Consider the following 21,927-nt stretch of genomic DNA (forward strand, 5'->3'; position numbering starts at 1 on the left):
GGGCAGCCTGGGCTGCTGGTTGGTGACCTGCACACAGCAGGGGGTTGGAACTGGATGAGCATTGTGCTCCTTTTCAACCCAGGCCATTCCATTCTATGGTCTTCCACAACACAATCACTGCCACATCTGAAATCACCATGTGTCACATGAATGAAGTCTGACCAATGCCAGTAATAACACTTGGAACTCTTCTGACTTACTTCAGAAGAAAAGCAGACATTTTGTCTATAAGATATCATTTTAGACAAGACAAATTAGATTGGATGGAACTTTGATTTCTTGCTTGCTCTGATTTGATGCGACTCTGCCAAAACACTGACTGGATAACTAAAAAGTATTCCATCAAGAAGGCTGGTCTAAGCAGGACCCTTATCTTTTTTCAGCCAGTAAAGTTTTGTGGGGTTTTTTTGGCAAATTGTTGCACATAATGCATACATTGGCAGAACTCTTCTCTAAAACATGCTATGCCCTTCCATGCTAATTTGCAGAAAAAAAACAGCAGTTCCACAGCAAGCTAGTTCTGTAGTAAAAAGAGATGGGGGCAGAGGAGGGACTGTGTGCAAGGAGACCAAGACTAACGCACCTGGTACTCAATCACTCCCCCACTTTGGGATAAATAAGCATTTCCCATGAAATGCTAACAGTCCAATGCATTACAACTGAAAGCTCTGCCCAACAGTTACTCCTGATGGCTGTTAAAAGCATTGCATGGTTTACTACAGTCACTCATCACACAGAAGCCAGCCTGCATTATGCTACACAAAGTAGTCAGCAACAAGCAGTGTTTTCATAAGATAACAGTTCAACTTCAGAAAAGCGTCCCTTGCTTCATTCAAGCTTGTACTTGCAAAATGCACGAGTACACAGTACATATTCACCAAGTTTTAGAGACCTTCTGTTCTTCACTGCAGCAGGCATCAAGTTTATTCACCCTGCCTTCTGAAGGGGCCCGCTCCCAGCTCACACATCCCAGACAAACAGCTGCAGATCACCAAGGTCCACCAAGAATTCACAACAACCCAGAAGTACTGAAGACGACCGTTCCTTAATATTTACAAACATTAGCAGATACTTAATGAAGGCAGCAGACGCTCAAGTTAGCAATAACTTCAGCCATGCCCCATTGTGTTCAGCTCAATATGTTAAGTATTTAAGTGTGTGTTTTACTGTTCTCTTGGCACTTTCCTGAATGTTAGAGCTCTTCTTGCTGAAAGAAAAACTGTGTTCAGCTGCATGACTTCGCATCATCATAAGGATGATACATAACATACTAGCCTTTGGGAAGATAAATTGAAACTTTAGACTGTTAGTGATACAGGCAACTCTGGTTCAACATATGATTAGTCACAAAACACACAAATTATTTATTACAAGTTATTTTGTAGCCTGTAGATCAGCTCAGTGGCAATAGCTTCTGTGTAGCATTCAGCTACCTTCCCCACTGCTGCTTAAGGAAAACGAGGCTTAGGTGTGGGCTAATAACAAACTGAACAGATCCAGCAGCTCTCCAACACCACAAAATGCTATCCCAAATCTTGCTACGTGATCCCACACCTGCAATAGATCTGAAGCTCACCAATTTTTCACATTAAAGCTTTAACCTTTGCAAGAGTAAACACAGACTAAGTTAATTTGGTTAATTCCTATATCATGCAGCTTGGCCACTGCATGAAAGCCACCATGTTAAGGTAAACTTCCTAAGTTACCAGGAAAGAGTCTTATATCCAAGTAAGCACCGACTTCTCTGCTCACTTTTATGCTGGTCTGACAGCACAGGCCTACAAAGTGCACTGCTCCACAGCACAGAGAATGCTTCACCCAGGCTGCAGCAGACTCCCCTGCTGCTTGCCATTAGCTAGGTACTTTACACAGCTCTTCATGCAAATATGCCTGTCACCTTTCACTTCAATACAGCATAAATTGCTGTTTTTCTCCCCCCAAAAGTTGCATCACACCCAAAGTCACCAAATCTTTTAAAGCAATTTGTGAAGCACACTGGTTTGAGTACCTCTGATTTATTACAGCAAGTAAAACAACATCTGGCCTCATCCACTGACTAGAATTAAACAAACCTAAATGAAAATACACAAGTCAGGAGGAGCCTTACAAATGTACACAGCTGTGCTATCACCTGTTTGTAAGCACTGCTCTTAGGGCCAGGGACTCCCCAAAACTCAGTGCCACCTCCTCCCAAGATGATAGCATAACCATACCCAAGCTTCCAACGAGGAGCCACTGAGCAAACCTTCCTACCCACACACTAATTCTGCTCCTCCCCCAGAAAGAAGCTGACACAAAGCCCATAGGCTACCTTGCTGCTCTAGGCTCTTTACAAACCCTGGCAAAACTGATTTCTCCCATTTGCCTACCAAAGTGCTTTAAAAAAAGACACCACCTATTGGACTGGCCTAGTGAGCAAACCAAGGGATACATATATTAGTACTTTAATTCTAGTAGCATGCCATTACCTAACATCAAGTAATCCCTAGTGGGGCATACTTGCACTTTTTAGGTCACTGAGGTGCTTTGTCTCTTGCTGTTGACAGCCCCCATTCAAATTACAGTCAAACAGCAGTATTTAAGTGCATTATTTTTCCTTTCAATTAAGTAGTTTCAGCTGTCTGCAGTCTCGTTTTAGTGATTACTGGCTTGTTCCCACAGCAAGCCTCAAATTAGAAAACTTCATACTCATTAGTGTCTAAATCACCTTGGAATATTAAAGTTCAAGGTAGATGTGATATGTTTTGCCAAACAGATCAGTCAGGGATTTTCAGCAAACACATCCAGATATTTTGATTACACCACAAACATTATCTGACAGAACTACAGGTTCAGAAGAAAGGAGATTCTGTCCAGCTATCCCATATACACAGCCAGCAGCGTGTGCAGCTCTTGACACTAAAGAACCAGCTATTGCACTGCTCTTCTCAACCAGATCTTTCCTTATTTAGGTGAGAGTTGTCTCTAGATTGTCTCTAGACTCCCACTAACCAATTTAACATTGGAAATGGTTTTGAGTTGAGGGAGGGAAGATTGAGGTTGGATGTCAGGGGGAAGTTCTTTGCTATGAGAGTGGCGAGGTGCTGGAACAGCTGCCCAAAGAGCTGTGGATGCCCCATCCATCCCTGGAGGTGTTCAAGGCCAGGTTGGATGGGGCCCTGGGCAGCCTGGGCTGCTATGAAATGTGGAGGTTGGTGGCCCTACCTGCAGCAGGGGGTTGGAGATTCATGATCCTTGAAGCCCCTTCCAACCCAAGCCATTCTGTGAACATTCAAATTCCCCCACCGGCCTAGAAATGCAAAGACCTTTCAGCTTAAGAGCTGATTGATTTGCCTAGTGAACAGTTAGCACACACTTCCTTTACCAGAATCAGACACAGCCAACACATTCTGATTGCTTCAACACCACTAAATTAATGAGCCTTGTTTTATTCCGATGTTTTGCCCACTGCAGTTTCTGCTGTACTGACTGCCCTATTTGCCTGAAGACAAATTCAAATACAACATCTTGTCTCTTGCTACCCAAAAATGCACAATTGTGTACCATGTGCATTCTATCTTTATTGTAAGGAGAACACAAATAGACAAGTCGAAAAAAGGTACAAAAAGACTTCCAGTTCTTCATGCTGTTTAAACAACCTCTACTGTGAGGCTGCAAAACCACTTTGCTTTCCCTGAAATGCTACAATGACCAAAACGGACCACATTTCGGCATTTAACAGCTGGTGGTTTTTGTCTTGCTCATGTTTGTACACTGACCAGATTTACAACACATGTAATGCCTCACTTTAAAAGCTTTTACACAATAATTTGGAGCTGACCAGCAAGCGAGTATTACGTACATGCAGTTCACATCAACTCTCTCCTCAATTAGCATAATAAAGCAACCAGCAACCCTCTAACTGAATTCACTCCATTATGCAGGAAGCAAGATGTTCCAGTAAGCAAAACATAGCCGGAGAAGTTTCATCATTTCATACATGCAAAATAGTCTTATCTAGGTCTCCTGGTGTCAGCTTAAATACCAGCTTGAAATGGCATTACACACTTATCACAGCAGGTGTCAGCTGTAAATATTTGTGCCTCTACCCAGGCTCGCACTGTTACTCAGTGGATTAATGCACATCACTTCCCACCTCTCTTTCCTGGCAGAGAGCACAAGGTCATGCACCTGTGCACCCAATACATCTCTAGCCTCAAGCAAGTTGTGCCCTTTTAGTCAGCTCCACCTTACAACACAGTTTAGCAAGACAAGTCCCACCCATAAGCCAGTGCATCATTGTACATCTCAACGCTATTAAAGGCTGCAATCCCATAGCAGTGAAGTAGCATCAGAAAGCAATGACGCAGATGAGAGGCCAGCAAGGTGCAGGAACAGCTTCCCACAATCTGCCTTCACATATTCACCTCCAACGGTGAGCCTGCAGATTCACACCAAAGTCACAGAACTGCCACAGGAAGATGATAAACATCCATAGGAAAGCTGTAAATGCAGGTTCAGTGTGTATCAGCTTCTCCTGATACTTTGAGGACTGCAGTAACATTGTTGATTTTGACCATTTCACACAAGGCAAAGCAGCTATGCGCTGTTAGCATCCTATGCAAAAGGATCTGATGCTTGCCCAGGAACCCACAGAAGCCTTTCAACCCCAAACTCAAGCAACAAACACACAAATTCTCCAGAGGCTTCTTTCACGGCAACCAAAACAAAAGGAAAAACCCAACTGTAAGACTTGAGGGTACCCTGGAAATACTACTGAAGTTACAAAGCTGGATGCATCACCCAGTGATCACACAGCTCCTACCTGGTTCTTACCAGGATTAAGACAGGAGGATTTTCCAAGAGCATCCCACCTTTGCCTGACCATAAGCACCCCCCAGCAGTACAAAGACCACAGGAGCTTACAGAAATATTAGTTATCTCATCTTTGTGAAGCACCCACGCCTAACTCATAACATTACATGAGGCTCAAAGAGAAGATCTATCAGTATTTAAGCAGGACGTCACATCAGCTGAACTACCCCTTCACACCCTTTCAGAATACCTAAAAGGTTTTGTTTTCAAGAGATCTTTTCTGTGTTGTTTTTTCCATCTCCATGACTGATTTTGCATTCTTAGCATTTGCAGTTTGAACAATAGTAATTAAGACAGCAAAGCCCCTGCTTTACGGCTAAATTCAGTTAGTATCATCTCCAGAGAGCACCATCCATTGCCTTTTTTAGATCATTTTCTATCTTAGTGCAAATCTTTAGTCCCCAGTTCCACCCATCTGTCCTTCAGGACAAGCATTGCAAGGAGCTGAGCTTCTATCCTCTGCCCCAGGGTAATCCCACTGCATTAAATGATGCTTCCAAGAGCCAAGCGCTTTCAAATAATATCTGAAATGTCTCCTTGTGTCTCACTTACAAACCCAGAGAAAGTCTTAGTGTCATCAATTATGGATCTCAAGAATAACACATTAAGCGAGCAGAACAGAACATTGCAACTGCAGCAGTAGGAGGTCATACTGGGTGACACAACCATTCCAGGCTTTTGCTATGGAGGCACCCAATTACCAACAAACGACCAATCTCACAACTGCTTCAGCACTCACCCACGCTACACTTGTCATCCCCTTACCTTCCTTGCTGCCCACAAGATCTGTTTTCCATCACTACTATTTATTCCTGTGCCAGACTATCATTTCAGTATCCTAAAATCACCAGATTCATTCTTTTTAGACTCTGATGACAACATAAACAATTCTGCACTCAAAGGCAACTACTTTTATGCGTCAATAATGAGGAATGACATCTGCTGTCCAGTTATCCAAGAACTACTATTCTGCATATAAATTATAATATAAACAACTCAGATAAGGCAGCTGAAGTCTAACTAATTTGTCTCATTTTTTTCCATTACACTTATTTTCAACATTAATTAGTACAAATGTCAGTCCTCATCTTATTTAAGAACCTATGACATCTTTTTTGAATTACTGACTAGGTGATGCCTTGCTTTTCATAGAATCATTAAGGTTGGAAAGACCAACAAGATCATCTAGTCCAACTGTCAACCCATGCCTGTGACCCCCACACCACAGCACTCAGAGCAACATCTGCCTTTCTCCTGAACACTTCCAGAGATGCTGACACCACCACCTCCCTGGGCAACCTGTTTCAATCACCACCCATCCTGAGAAATGTTTCCCAATACCCAACTTGAACAACTCCTGGTGCAAGTCGAGGCCACTTCCTCTCTTCCTATTGCTTGTTACGTGGGAGAAGATGCCGACCCCAGCTCACCACAACCTCTTTGCAGGCAGTTGCAGAGCGATGAGGTCTCCCCTGAGCCTCCTCTCCTCCACACTGAACAACCCCAGTTCCCTCAGCCGCTCCCCATCAGACCCGTGCTGCAGACCATCACAGCTTTGTTGCCTTTCTCTGGACACACTCCAGGTCTCAGCGTCCTTCTTGCAGCGAGGGGCCCAACACTGAGCACAGCACAAGGGGAGATCACCTCCTGCTGGCTGCACTAGTGTGCATACAAGCTGGGACGGCACCGGCCTTCTTGGCCACCTGGGCACTGCTGGCTCACGGTCAGCCAAGGTTCACAATTAGTTAACTCAGATACAAGAACTTGTGAAGATAAGTGGCATACATTTAAATGGCTGCTGCCTTGGCAGCCAGTGCCATGCTTTTAGCATATTTCCCCTGGAGAAGACAGTTGCTGTGATACCTAAAAGACAGGCTTCCTGGCTTTTCTTCTGAGCATGCTAAGCGGAAGCGGTGAAATAACAGAATTTGTACATTCTCACACTACCAGCTACCAGAAAATTCTGCAACAATGACTATCTTGCTGTGTCTGCTCTCCTGCTGGTTATGTTACTGGGAAACATAGAATCAGAGTGACTTAAAACAGAAAAGAACTTCAAGATCATTAAGTCCAACATCAATCTGGCTTACCAAGCCCCATCACTAACACACATTCCTCAGCAACGTATCATACACCTCCTAAACATCTTGCTGCTGGTCGTGTGGTTTTGGATACAAGCTGGGATGCCATCAGCCTTCTTGGCTGCACATTCAAGTGCGGATGCAAAATACAGACAGAGGTAAAAATTCATAGAAAACATCCTAGCAGGAAGAATAGTTGAATTTAACAGAACATAAGCACTACCAACTTAAAGGCAAAATGGATTTTTCTCCAGGTTTTAATGTTAAATTACACCAAACAGATTTGGTCCAGGCTGTAAACAGCCCTTAAAATAATGCAAAAAAAAAAAAAAAAAAAAAGAAAACAAACAATCATCCAGTATGAGTCAGAAGCTTCTCATAAACAAATAAAAAGCCCACAGACATACTGCAATACAGCCAAAGCTACACATTCAATTCCAGTAGTGCTAAGAGTCACTTTCCTTGCCTGTATTTACTTTCTTAAGTAAAGGAGGGGAAATTAGCAAATAAAATAGCTGTCTAACGATTAGGCTTACATTCATCATCTGACTATGTAAGCAAATAAAGCTGCTAAACAGGACAATTTATACAGCTCATTCATACCCACCCTGCGTTTCCATACTCGCTTCCACAAGCACTGAAGCAACAGAGAAGAAAAACCCACCAAGTTACTCAGTGTTAGAAATGCACTGTCATTTTAATAACCCTTCATTTGTGGCATTAGACAGGCTCCAGGTATATCACACATTCCCACAGTAGCCCAAACGTGTCAAAGTAAGAGCCTGTTATTTTATTCCTAACGTTCATCACAAGATTCACGCTACATCTATATTCTTACCACAGTTAAATCAGAACTACACATTCACTACCAACAACTCTGGTTCAAGAGCCACCCAGAAGCTTAAGAAGTTGTTGGTAAAGTCATTCCATATATATTCTCGATTTTAAGAGCCTTTAAATCCAGTTTAAATCTTTTAACTCTAAAAGCTGTTCATCACACTCTACTCACAGGCTGGAGAGTTCACAAATACAGCTGAACTTTACCTGCTCATCACATTTAAACACCACATTTTACAGGACAGCAAAAAGGCTCGATATCAGCGTAATGCTACAACGCAATGGAAAGCACAGCAATAACAGTGAAGCAGCAAAGGCCTATACTGCAGCAAGTGAAAACAAGCCCAAATGGAGCAGCTACTGATACAGAAACAAAGGAAGAAAGCTTGCTTACCTTCAGAAGGCCACAGGTAGGCAGGGATCTCCAGCAAGAGATGCCCTCGCCTCCACTGCCAACCCTTAAATGAGGGCTGGGAAGGGTGGATCCTGGCTACAACCCTTCCAATCACTCAGGTACATCGCTTGCACCTGAGCTCCCTTGGGTTGGCCCTGCCTTCCCACCAGGTGCTCAATCACCACTTCAAGCTGTGACTTACTATTTCCACTACAGTCATGTACTTTTCTCATTGGTAGAGACAGAAATTCTCTGTTGCAATGCCATAGAAAACTGAATATTGTTGAGATTTGGAGAATTTTTATTTTATTTTATTTTACTTCTCAGGCACTGTTCCCAAACTCCATCATTCTCCAAAATAGAAAGCGTTGTTTTCCAGTCCCTTCTTCAGCTTCAGAGACCTTGTCTGAACTCATCCTTCCTGCAGTGAAAGGCCAAAACTGAACACAATATTTGAGGTGCAGTCTCACCAGATTCCCTACGTCTCATTCATCTGATTTAATCACATTAATTTAATCCCCCAGCACAACAACAAAGCCCTTGCTCTCACAAATCTGAAGATCACTGTGCTGTGAAACTGTTCCCCAGATGCTGTCTCAAGAAGTTACCCTCATGCCATCATCAGCCTCCAAAACCATTCTTAAATGTTTCAGACCCCAAGCGAAGTGATTTTGTATCATTGATTGGAACGTTTGAAGCATTCCTTTTATCACTTCAAATCCCGTGGAGCGATTCACAGTTTGAAAAGTCACAACAATAAAAACTCTTCAACCCTGTGAGTGCTACTGAGGTTTAAAGGTGGCACTGTCTTACATAATACTCTCTTCCCCAGGCTTAATTATTTGCTTGCATGGAGATCCATAGATACAACATCTCTTAAGTCTGTTTCAACAAAATAGCTAAGTAAAAGCAGTGACTGGTATTTAGTATTGAGCATGACCATAATTGTTTTCAAGCTGCAGCTTTGCTACTGCTCTTAGCAAAAGCTGATTGTAGTACAAGCCTTGGCAGCTTCCCACCAGCTATTCGCAGGCCTGCTGGAAGGCTCAGTTTATTAAAGAGAGTAGACTTTACAGCAGCAATTCACCTCTCCTTATCACAGAGTTGGTAAGTTAATGAAGAGAGTCCATATTTTCAATAAATAATCAGAATCATAGCATTATCTAGGATGGAAAAGACCTCAGAGATCACAAGTCCAAGCATCAGTCTGAGCTACTGAACCCCACCACCCAACTATGTCCCCAAGTGCCACATCCACACATCTCAGACACCTCTGGCAATGAGGACTCCATCACAGCCATACTCCAGAGAAAATACCACCAAGTCAAAAAGCTGCAAGGAAAGCATGGCCTTGGCAGGTAACAAAACCAGACTGGAGTCCCATGCCAGTCAGTGGCAGATGCTAACTACCATTCACAAAACATGTATCATTTATTTAACAGGAAAGTTAGCAGAAATCTCTGGAACACAGGTCTTCTAGGCTGCATGCTGCTTGCTATGACTTCCTGAAGTTTCAAAGCAACAATCCCCCCAAAAAAGCCTCAAGAAAAAAAGAAAAAAAAAAACCAAACAACCCACAACCCACAGACCACAAAGGAGATCTTCAAATCGTTTTCAGGGCACTCTCAAAAGAGTTATCCTGAGTCTGGTCACTGGGGTTTTGTTTTAGTAGTAGAGATCTGAGATACTACTCGCCCTCTCTCTAGTTAGAGAGATCTGCTCTGACCCCACACTGCAGCAGGAACTGTTTTGCTGGGCTCACCCCTGTTGAAAGGATGCAAACTATCCTTGCTCAAAGCCCGAGGTATCAGTATCTGTTAGTAACAAGTATATCAGCAAAAGTATTTTGATGGACTCTCAGACAAGAAAATCTTGACACTTCAACTATTTTAAAGCCCCCTTGTGAAGGATTAGAAATCAAGTTTTTGCAGCGCTTCACTTCCTTTCTCTGGGTTTGCATCATTCTTTGAACCTCGCAACAGCACAGCGCTATGTACGACCTGCCCTTACACATCTATATGCACAAACCAACAATGCAGCATCTTGAAAACCCAAGAGGTTTCTGTCAGTTTAAAGACCGCTGAAGTCTATTCATGTGTTTGTTTTACACGGTTTCTTCTTCCTCTCCATTCTAAGTACATTCTTCCTCTCCATTCTTAAGTACAATACATATTTGATATAAGAAGCATCAAATTCTGATCAAGTGTTGATGCATCTATTTGTGGAATTCAACTCACAAGCCACAGAATGCATGAAGGCAGTTTTCACTTAAAGGCAACAGCCTAACTGACAGCATCTAAAATGTTTCAGCCACTTATTACACGTTTCATACAAAGGAGCCCGTTTTTCTATTTGATTTTGCAGCTCTGAAATGTAAAAGCCTGAAAGTAAGTGCTTTCAGAATTCTTATACGTGGAACAACTAATGAAGCAGCCCCACACTTCAAATGTGCTTTTACCAGTCATCACACCTAAGTCAGAATAATACAAGGAAAGAAACCTCTGCGCAAAAAACAACAAATAAAACTCAGGTGTCCATTCAGGACCCAGTTTAGGAACAGTCGGCAGCAGCTGCTCTTTTAAGGTTATTACCTACAACTCCTGTATTTGACCAGAAAGAACCACTGCTGTTGTAAGACCCATTTAATGTTGTATTATTTCAACTGCCACTGATCCAGCCAGAGTGCCCAAACACTTCTCTGACAGAGCTCAAATCCTAGAAAGGAATTTGCACTGCCAATGAAACTTTTTTTCTTTTTTTAATGGAAGGCCAAATGAGTCGATGACACCGTAATGAAAAAGAAAGGCAGTAAATAAGTAATGTCTTTCCTTCACCAGAAGTCTCAAACTGCTTTAGATTCCAAGCATGTACTCTTCCAGATCTGTAAAACGTCTCTCAAGCACCGAACTATTACATGAGCTGATCAAGGAGCATATGTTGGTCGGAGTTACAGCTTAAAGCAGCCTGAACTAATGAGGCTACATTCTTTAAAGGGTACGGGCTTTTTTCCCCACTGGAAAAAACTGCTTCAGCACTTCGTATTTTCACATCTCAGCCTGTGCCAACTACACCGCAACTCCTTACTATCAGTGAAAAAAGAGCAATGCCCTGAGCTTAAAGGGCTTTGCACTGCTTGGGAACAATCACTGCAACATCAAACTCTGCAAATCAGCAAGGACTTCCCAGGCAAAACAAACCCTAACTCCCAAGTTCTTCTCACATGCAATAACAAAGAGGTTTAGCACAGCGTGCAACTTGGTGGAGTTATAACCCAGGAGCGAAGAGGATTTCTGGGCACTTGTTGTTGAATATATGCAATTTTCACGTATTCAGAGTTACTTGAAGAGCTCTCAGAACAAAACAAAACAAAAAAAGAGATCTAAAATAGACACTTTTTCTAGATAAATCTTTCCCATGAATCAGATCTACTGGTTCCATGACTCAGTGTACAACGCAAGTTTGACAGCAAATTGTCTACAGAAATTTTACTCATCAGCTTTGCCTTTGAAACACATTTACAGGCTGCTATTTTGGTTTTACAGCCTCTGAAACTGACAAAGGAACCAAGTTACGGTTAGGTAACAAATCAGCAATACATGACAAGGCTGACAGCAGTCACATGCTGTGAAGATAACTACACACAATGCTTCACATTCTCCTCCCACTTCAACACAAACCTGGCTGCACCACTATATCCCATGCATCAACACATCTACAAGCACAAGAACAGGTATTAATTACCACTAAACAGTTTTGGTTTTTTGCTGAAGGACATCCTTTAGCCCACAGAAACCCAAACACCAGGGATGCTAAGAAAGGAACAGCACTGCCTGTGTTGTACTTCCCACAATATAAAGTTTCCAGCTCCTCAGTGAAAGAGGAGAGGGGCAGGAAGGGCTCCCAGGAGCTGACAGCCGCTCACCATCGTTTCGAGGAAGTAAAAGTACATAGGCAACGTGCATAAACCTCCAATGCCCATTCAGTCCCAGTGCAGCGTGCCTCCAGCGCTGCTGTTCAATGTGTGACAGGCACTGCCAGCCCTGCTGACCCGCTGTGTGCGATGCTAAAGAGGATTTCAGCCCCCCTCCCCCCTCCACAAAACGTTGTTGATGGTATTAATGTTTAATACCACGCTGTCTGTTTGTTCGTGCTGCGCTGCTTACCACCCGGATGAATAAAGCTGTCTTTCAAGCAACAATCTCAGCCACTTTTTCGTGACATATGCTCTAAGGACAAGACAGGCCAACAAACCGAGATCGCCTTAACCAGCTCTCCATTTCAGATGTTGTGCATCTTGAACGATGCCTGCTAGCTCGAATACCAGAGCTGGGCAAGCTGGTCTGGTATTAAATGTGGAGGTTGGTGGACCTGCCTGTGGCAGGGGGGTTGGAGATTCACGATCCTTGTGGTCCCTTCCAACCCAGGCCATTCTCAGTTCTGTGAATCCCTTCCAAGCAGCGGCAGGCTACCTCCACACACAACGCACAGCCTTACATTACCATGCAAAACAACTCCAATCCCTTTTTAAAACACGTGCTCCTAGCCAACCTAGTCCACTCTTTTTACCTGCAGCTGTAGTTCAGGAAGACACCCGCACACTGCACAACGCAGGCGATTTATTTCGCACACGCTGAGCAGTTCTTTGGGGACAGACGCACGCAGACCTGAGCTCACGAGGCTGTTGTCTGCCTCCCGCTTTCACAGCCGCCGTTTTGCGCTCTGCAAAGCAGCCGCACACCTCGTTTACCCAACCGACCGAACCGCGGCGCGCGGCTCAGAGCCCAGCACCCGACGGCCCCCGTTTTCTCAGCGCCTTCCGCACCATCCCAACAACTTCGCGCTGCCCATCCCCAGCAGGCCGAGGGCCCCGAGGGAAGGCGGCAGGAGGACGCACGGCCCGGCCGCCCCCCGACTCACCCTCGATGGCGATGACGTGCTCGCGGATCTGGTTCTGCAGCACGGGCTCCTCGACGCGCTCCAGCAGCTCGTAGATGGAGTAGATGTTGGGGTGCACCGATTCGAAGCGCTGGATCTCGGCGCGGATGGCTGCCGAGTTGGCCAGCTGCTGCTGGTAGTTCATGGTCCCCCCTTCCCTTCCTTTCCTTTCTTTTTTCCCTCCCCTCCCCGCGCCAGACCTCCGCTCGGGCTGCGCCCTCCGCCTCGCGCCCCGCCGAGGGGCTCCGGGGCCGCGCGCGCCGCCGCGCCCCGCCCCCTGTCACTTCACGGCGGCGGCGGGGCAGGGCGAGCCGGCAGCCCCCGGCCCCATGGACGGCGGCGGCGGGGTGGGGCGCCTCGCGGCTCCGGGCCGGCCGCCTCCTTCTCCAACTCCCCTCCCAGCCTCGCCTTCGTGCGCGGCGCCGGAGAACGGCGGCAACGGCGCGCTCCCTCTCCGGGACCGGTTCCCCCACCCCCCCCCCGCTCTCGCTCCGCCGCCCCCTACGTCTTTCTCCTCCGCCTGCCTCACGCTCACGCAAGCCGCACCCCTCGCCTTACCTCACCGCGCTGGCCGCACCGCCCCGCGCGCGCGGAGTGAAGGTAGGTGGCTCTGGGAAATGTAGGCGGCAGCCGCCATCTTGGCCTCCCCCCTCTGCCGCGGGGCCGCCCTGAGAAGCGTCAAAGTTGGCCCAAAAAGCGCGTTGGCCTAATTACTGATTGTTACAGTAATTGTTTCCCCGCTGGCGAGGCGCTAATTGGCGCGCTTGCAAAATTATCCTCACACAAGATGCTATATTGCACCAAAAGCTTCATCTCGGCCGCAGCAAAAGAGAGAGCGATGTTCGAAACAACAGTGCGCTCAGTCAAAATCACCCTGTAATAGTAATAAATATCCAGTCAGGATCAATTCCGGGGTAACAAAACACTGCTGCCATTAGCGCTAACGAGCTTTAAGTAAAACAAGCAGTATTACTTTCACACAGGCTGTACCCGCAGTTGGGAACACACCTCAGGGAGTTCATTTCTGCGATCAATGTTTGACGGATTTCAGTCCCAAAGCTGTAAAAATGGAAAGTACAACTATCCACCTGTTTCACCAGCAGTTAACTGAATAACATCTATAACAGACTTGTTTTTCTCCAAGTGCTTGAGCAAATTATTTGCAGACACGACTCTGCAACAACAGCCTTGCAGAGCTGTTCAGGTTTTCAAGGAAAGTTTTTTGTCTTTGGAACCGTCTGTGAATTTGGGCTGAACCTGGTACTTCTGAAACCGCTCTGGATGTAGTGCAATGAAACATTGAGAATTGCTAGTGTCTTTGGTGTCTCCCTCGCATGAATATGACACAAACTGCCCTTATGTCAGCAACCAGTGAAGAGGACAGGGTTGGGGACAGAGAGGAGAGGCCTTGTCCCTGGTACACGGTGGGTGAGGAAGCAGCAACCAGCAAGCTGGTTTGGTAATTTAAACCAATGTTTTCTTTACCAAAGAAAACTTGGTTTCCCTCAAACCATTATATACTGCCAGTTCTCTCATTCTGATACCCAAATAGGGAAGTCTTAAATTCAAGATGAGGGTGTGTTCGCTGCTGCATGAGTTGTCTTCTGCTCATTTGAATAACTGGGGGAGAGAGAGCATATGTTCATAGCTATCTGTGTTCTCTTCCCTCTTCTTTCTCAATAGAGATTAGTATAATTCTTGTTAGCTTTCTTGGCTCTGTTTTCTAATCCCAGTAGGAAACTCCCACTATTTCAATCAGTTAATGGTTTGCAAAAAGCTACTAAATGCAAGCTGTAACACTCATTTTCTTCCCTTTGTCCAGTTCTGGAGCAGAAGCATTACCTCTTATCTCTTGGTGCTTCCAGAAATGCCAGAGAGCAGAGAAAATAGTGAGACAGCAGCTTCCATTGCATGTGAGGCTGACCATTTCCACCATGACCATATATGTGTTCTAACAGCTCTAAAGTGTATGCTAGTCTAAGACTTGACTATAAACAAATGCAATGATTACATGCAAATAATTGAAACATGAGAATCCTGTGTTAATATCAGTTTTCTAATTGTGTAAAGCAGTGGGTACTATGAAGGTCATAGAATCATTCAGGTTGGAAAAGACCTCTAAGATCACCTAGTCCAACTGTCAACCCATCTCACTGTTCCCTCTGACCACGTCTGTCAGTGCCACCTCTCCACTGTTCTGGAACACCTCCAAGGTGACCTTACCACCTCCCTGGGCAGCTGTGCCACTGCATCCCTGCTCTTTCTGGGAAGAAATTGTTCCTAATATCCAACCTGATTCATAGACCTTCTACAAAGTTTTATGTATCCTGATTTTTTCTTTTTTGCTGTAGAATAATAGCTTGCATATAGTCTGTGTAAAATTAAAGCAATCAAGCTACTACTGCAGTTTATTCGGTAAGAATGCCATAACAGTAAGTGATATTTTCCTATGCTTGTAGCTTGTTTAGCTTTAAATGCTGCTTGTGTTGTGCAGAGTGATGCTGGATACGTTCCTTAGCCATAAAACTCTGCTTTAGGGAGTCTGACATTAGAAGTTCTCCATCATCCTTCAATGTGGGCTGGGCTTTGGCAGCACTGTGTGAACATTAATAAATCTAGATGTTTTCCTTTGGTCTGGGCCAAGGCTAGCTTGGGTACTTGACAGCTTTTCCTTCCCTGCTTTTGCCAAAGGCAATATAACCACTGAAACTGGGGCTCATCTCTTAATCTGTGGAGATCGTGAAACCCAAATAGTTTTTTTCTTACACATGTAGAAGGGCCAATGGGCTTTGTGTAGAGTACAGAGTACACTTCCAAGGCAGATCAGTGCTACGTGCTGGAGGTGGGGCAGGGCCCAGCTTTCCTTTCTGAGCATGAAAGCTTCCCAAGGATGGTCTTCCCATTGCACCATGCTCCCACAGAGCTGGCTTTGTGGTTAGATACATAAGCAAGTGCCATCTGTGCCAACCTCCTACTCCTCCTCCCTATCTGACAAATCCAGTCATTGCCGTGACTACAGAAGGCTAAATTGCATGGTTTCGTTATGATTTCAGTGCTGAATACCTTCAAAGAATAACAATAAGCGGAAAGCAGCATTGAATCAACATCTCAAACAGATCTCACTCCTCTCAGATGATTTTGTTTACCCACCTCATTCTATTCCCTGCAGTCTAACTCTACAAAAAGTATAGGAAAAATGTTGAGGAGATGCAATTAGTAAACCTGGTCTTAAAACTTGTGCACAATTAAATTTGGCTTTTGGAAAGGAGCCCAAACATGTTAGTAAAAACAAGCAGCAGTGGGACCTTAATGAAAGTATGGTTGTAGGAAGCCTCTGTAGAGAAGTTACAGATTGGGCTCACAATCCATGAAGCTGATATTTATGTACACGTAATGAAGAATTCTCATGGCATTTCTCATGGCACACTGTTACTCTAACACCGTTACATGTTAACTGAAAAGAGTTGAAGCATCCTGATCTGGTCTGTAACAGGATTTAAAGTACATACACTCAAAAATCACAAATAAATAGAGACAGGGCTGTTTGCAGACCCAGCTGAAGGGGATTTGTTGATAAATGGAGAACAGGAGAACTCCCAGATCATCTGAGGGAGAGTGGCTGTAAGAGAATTCTAGCTGACAGTCAGAAGCAACATTTCAGTTAATTTGGACAGTTTCACAGCTTGCTCATGGTCATACACCCTCACCATTCACGTGATGACCATAGGCATGAGCAGTGTTGTTTTCAGTATGCAGGGTGTGTCAGGAAAAGTATGGGAGATAGGGTGTTAGAGATGCATCATTGTGCCTGCTAACACTGATGCTGCCACAAAGACTGAAATCAAAACCAAATAGAAAGCAAATATGGAAACATCAAGTTTTCCAGAATTATTTTTGTCATATTCCACAGTGAAATGTCAGTATGAAACTTAAATAGGTTAAGCATCCTCTGGTAGTAAATTATGTTATTTTACTGGGTGAAGATTTGGGTTAGTCAGTTACTATTACAGAGTGATTAGATTGCTCAGGAGGCTTTGAAACAAATGTAACTAATGAATTAACCTCATTCAGCGTGCAGAATCTATTCTAGGATAATTGCCAACTAGTTCAAACAATACTAATTATGGGGTAGCAACATCAAGCATTTCTCAAAGCAGTAGCTCATTCCTCAATGTTCCTGTCATAAAGGGGAAAATGCTATTTACACTAAACCTGCTTGGAAAAAATAAAAATAAAGATGGGATGGCAAATGTAACCTGCATTTCTGAAAGTTGGAGCAGGAATCAAATCAGACAGGACAGAGCCAGGCTCCTGTCAGATGTGCTCAGTGCCAGTACCAGAGGCACTGGGCACAAATTGGAGTGCAGAAGGTTCCATCTGACCATCAGCCAGCACTTCTGTGCTGGTGACAGAGCAGTGGCAGAGCCAGATAGATCTCTGGCTGCCCAGAGAAGCTATGCAATCTCCTCCTTGGACATGTTCAAGAGCCACCTGGATGTGGTGCTGGGCACGCTGCTCTGGGAGTCTCTGCTGGCCAGATGGATCCAGAGGTTCCTACCAACCTCATGTTGTAGGTCATGAGGTTGTGACTATGATTCTCGTTAACCTAAGTTTCATTGTAAAATTAGCTGCAGTATTTACAAGTTTACACAGCTATCATCTGCAACAAATCAAAGACATTGATCTGGAATTGTGCTGTAGCTTTGCTCAGGCTGATGATCTCTGTCTTAAAGCAAGGACTTAAAGTGTTCACGGTGAAAATAAATGACTTCTTCAGATAAAGAAAGATATTTATAAGAGCTAAGTTCTACCCATGCTATCTAAAGCATAGACAGCTTCATTTTAGCAAAGACTTAAATCGCACGCAGCAAAAGACTTGTTCAATTGCAGGTTATGTATCAAATGCTATTGATACCTTTTAGTCAGGGCTCCATCAATGTCCTGAGTTTTATACTAGGATGGCTTCAGTGACAGCCTCACATCTCAGTTCCAGGATACTCAGCACACCATAGAGCTTTCATCACTTTATTGAGCTCCTATCGTGGCTAAATATGATTACTCTGGAAGTGTCCAAGTTTGTTCCTGCTGTCACATTTCTTGACAGACAATCAATATTTGATTCACCACATAATTCCATGTTACGCTCAGATCTCACTTCAGTGGTGTATATGCTGACAGGGCTTTAAATGTTAGGGAAACTGTAGGCTCAGCTGTTACCTTTGAACTTTCAAATACGCTACTGACTTCATGCAGAGCCAACAGGGGGGAGGTCACTCCCCATGATCTATTAGAAAGCTTTCCTTGATTTTGAGTAGCATGTACATGCATAAGGCTGTAAATCATGTGATAAGGTCTCCCTGGCTATCTACCCCTGTGCTCCCATCCCTTTCCAGAAAGGACAGTAGCATAAGAGTCTTCACAGTCTTTCTGCTACCATAATTATTTATTTTGGTCTGAGGACGTGAGAGAACTCAGAACTGCGTGCTCTCTTGCCAGTGAAGATCACATGTGATGTAGCCTATAGAGCATGACACTACAAAAGTGGCTAACTCAGTATTACTTAATATGAAGCCCAGGTGACAGATTGCACATTTTAGATACTAACTTGAAACATACAGCTGCAGAACACAGCTATGCCTCTCAGCATTTGTCATATTCTTTCTGCCCTAGATACTTGCGTGTGCTGCTCATCAATATTAATACCAGAAAAACAGCCAGCAATGAACTGAAATTATCAGGCACTTGGCTGCAGCTGTACAATGGGCTGTCTGGCCAAGAAGAGCTCTGTGTCAGGCAACCCCAGGTTCCATGGGAAATCATGATAGATGAGCAGAGACACCCACCTTGGTGCTTGTGCTCTCAGGGTGGCTATGGACTCTGAGCAACAGCACCAGAAGTCCACCCTGCTGTGTGTCACAGATGGGTTTGGCCCTGTATGAAAAGCAGTAATTTATAGAATAGCTTAGGTTGGAAGGGACCTTAAAGCTCATCCAGTTCCAGCTGTGGGCTGGTTGCCCCCCACCAGATCAGGTTACCCAGAGCCCCATCCAGCTTTGAACACCTCCATGGGATGGAGCACCAACAGCTCTGTGCAGCAGTGCCAGGGCCTTGCTGCTCTCTGAGTAAAGAATTTCTTCCTAACATCTAACCTAAATTGCCCCTCTTTTAGTTTAAAGCAATTCCTCTTTGTCCTGTCACTACTGGTCAGTCTTCCTCCTGCCAAAAGCACCCTTCAAGCACTGGAATGTTGTAGAGAGGTCTCCCCTGGACTCTTCTGTTCTACAAGTTTGAAGAAAAAAAAGCCCACATCCCCCAGCCTTTTAATTCTTTTGATGGTATTTATTCCTGTACTTGATGTATGTATTTGACATCAGCATAACTTGCAATAGTCTCTATGTGGAACTTGCCCTTCAAAATCTACCCTGGCAAAATAATTCCAGTTTTCTAGCTTTTAAACTTGAGAAACTCCTTCATGGAATGACCTGCATGCTCTGCAAGTGGCACCTCCTTCCCAGCACTCAACTGGGAATCAGAATCACAGTGTGGTCCCTCCAGGGCCATCAGCTGTAATCTAGGATGCAGTTGCCACAAAAACTGATGGGATTTACTGTGTGTCTGTCTAAGTTCTCTGAGCTGATTAACGGCTCAGTGGTAACTACTCACATTTTGGCTGTGAAAGAGTGTCTTAGCAGAGACAGGGCTCCTGTGGCTTGTTTGCACTGCAGTGCAGTCTGTGCAAAGATCCTGGGAAGAATTCCCTGAGAGGGGGCTGGTATTCACTGCTTGTGTGCACCACCTTATGTGCCCCCCTTTCAGTACCTATCTTTTTCTCAGAAAGACATAATAAAATGTCTTGGTTATTTGTCTAGATACAAGGAAGGGCTGTTGGCACTCTTTTCACACATTTTCACCGTCACATTTTGCTTATGGTTGGAGCAGGTTTGTCTGACCTAGTTCTGGGCTTAACAGTGGAGTCCTGGAAACGTTCCCAGCTGCTCAAGTCAAGCTATTCCTTCAGCAGTAATTAATTGCAGTTCAAAAGTCCTTCACCAGCCATGTATCATAACATTAACATAAAAAACACGTTCTCTGTGATTCTAAGATTTGAGCATCCTACATTTGAGCAAGCTCCTTATGGCAGCAGGACTTATATTCACTGTCACAATGGCACCATGGGACCCTAGTTGTTGGTTTCTTCCCACTAAGTACATAGTGAACTGGAAAAATCTGTTTCCTGTGTACCCATTACTGAACATTATCACAGGATAGAAGGAAGCCTCACATCGTTTTTCATCAGCTGGGCAAGATTTTTCATTCTAGTGTAACTTGCCATCATTTACAGCAAAAGTATTTGGGAATGAATTGAAACACATACACAGTAATAACTTAAAAACCATGACACTCCTGCAGAGTGCTTAGCAATTATTACAGATAGGAAGGTTCATCAGTATGAAACAACTAGCAAAGAAGGAAACTTTGCTTGGAACTAAGGGTACCTAAATCACAATCATTACATCTAAATCACGTAAAGGATGTACTACAGAAATGCCCCGTTTTCAACGTAGTGTTGGCTTTATCCAGACCCACACAACTTTCAGTAAGTTCAAACTACACAAGGGACCTCAGGTCCTAAACTTTGACAGATTCCCTTGCTCTTACAGTTTACAACCCAGGTTTTCACATTGCTCTTGCTGTTAAGAATATTCAACCTGCAATTTAAAGCGTTGTGCGATTCCTCTTAATATCTGAACCATCTCAGTATGCCATTTATTACACACATCCTTAACAGACAGCAGGATGCTACTCTAACACCTATTGATTCTACTGCATTATAAATAGCTAGAGGTTTGCCAATGAAATTCTACTGGAGCATGTATGCTTAAATTAGCTACCAGAGAAGTGAACCACAGGGGAACCTCCTCTTAGCTCTATAGGTCCCCTGATGGTTCCTTGGAGACTTTCCTGGACCCGAACTGCATCAGCTGTCCTTGGTTCCAACTTACTGACAGCCACAGAGCCAATACCACAAGCTGGCACAGTGCTCAGACTGGAGCTGCTGGTTACCTGCCCTGGTGAGGGTTGATTTTCTGACACTTGCATTTTGAGGAAGGTCAGTTGCTCCTAGCTGAGGTGCACAACCTGAGATGTGTGTTTGGTATAATGGAAGAGCAACTCAATCAGCACAGTGCCTAGCTTCACAGCAAATGCCAGAAAACCTGTGTAATGAGTGCTTCTTTATCTGTGAAGAGACTAGGACTGAGATAATTATTTGTTTAAGAAGTCACAATGAATCCTTCCCTTCATAGTTTACATCCCTTTCTTGGAATCAAACAGCTTAATTTCCTTAATGCCCTGGCCTAGCCTCTCAGAAGCCAAATTATTTCCTTCCCAATTGTTTGCTCATATAGAATCAAAGCAGTAAGCTTCAAAATGAAATTTTAAAGCCTAGTGTTATAAAAGACAGCATTAGCTATAAGACAGCTTTTTTTTTTTTTAAGAAGGTCAGAGCTCTGCCTCATTGTGCCAATGGGCACCAGACATCCTTCACCAGAGAGGCCCTGTGTAAAATGGAGTTGCCCTGCTAGCTAGCTGCTAACAGAAAGGCAAAAGATACAGATGACCTGACAGAGTACTCAGAAGGATCTTCTACTTGGATTGACCACGTGTTAAGAGAAACAAACTGGTTAGAAGTTGTAACACTATAATGCAGTGGTAAGGACAGCAACAACAGTAGAATAGCAGAGCCCCAGGCTGCAGCAAGTGAGGATGAGCTCAAGTACAGCACCTATAGGCACAAAAACAAAGTTAAACAAACCAAAACAACCT

At 44.2% G+C, this 21,927-nt stretch overlaps 2 protein-coding genes across 10 annotated transcripts in view; one reads left to right on the plus strand and one right to left on the minus strand.

Annotated features, from left to right (window-relative positions):
- The window catches only part of AGAP1 (ArfGAP with GTPase domain, ankyrin repeat and PH domain 1), a 286,404-nt gene extending 273,063 nt beyond the window's left edge, over window positions 1-13,341 (minus strand). For 2 of the 8 annotated variants that reach the window (XM_048954190.1, XM_048954191.1), the window contains exon 1: window positions 13,084-13,341. In XM_048954190.1, coding sequence (XP_048810147.1) covers window positions 13,084-13,246 — 163 coding nt within the window. In that variant the 5' untranslated portion in view covers window positions 13,247-13,341. The remainder of the gene's footprint in view (window positions 1-13,083) is intronic. The other 6 variants (XM_048954192.1, XM_048954186.1, XM_048954193.1 and 3 more) reach the window with 4 other exon arrangements.
- A 118-nt stretch (window positions 13,342-13,459) lies between these two features.
- TRPM8 (transient receptor potential cation channel subfamily M member 8) overlaps window positions 13,460-21,927 on the plus strand; it is a 111,143-nt gene continuing 102,675 nt past the window's right edge. Inside the window, exon 1 of one of the 2 annotated variants that reach the window (XM_048954207.1) lies at window positions 13,460-13,701. The gene's annotated coding sequence lies outside the window, so the exon portion shown is untranslated. The remainder of the gene's footprint in view (window positions 13,702-21,927) is intronic. The other variant, XM_048954199.1, reaches the window with a different exon arrangement.

This window comes from Lagopus muta, chromosome 8, assembly GCF_023343835.1.
Source record: "Lagopus muta isolate bLagMut1 chromosome 8, bLagMut1 primary, whole genome shotgun sequence".
Classification (NCBI taxonomy): domain Eukaryota; kingdom Metazoa; phylum Chordata; class Aves; order Galliformes; family Phasianidae; genus Lagopus; species Lagopus muta.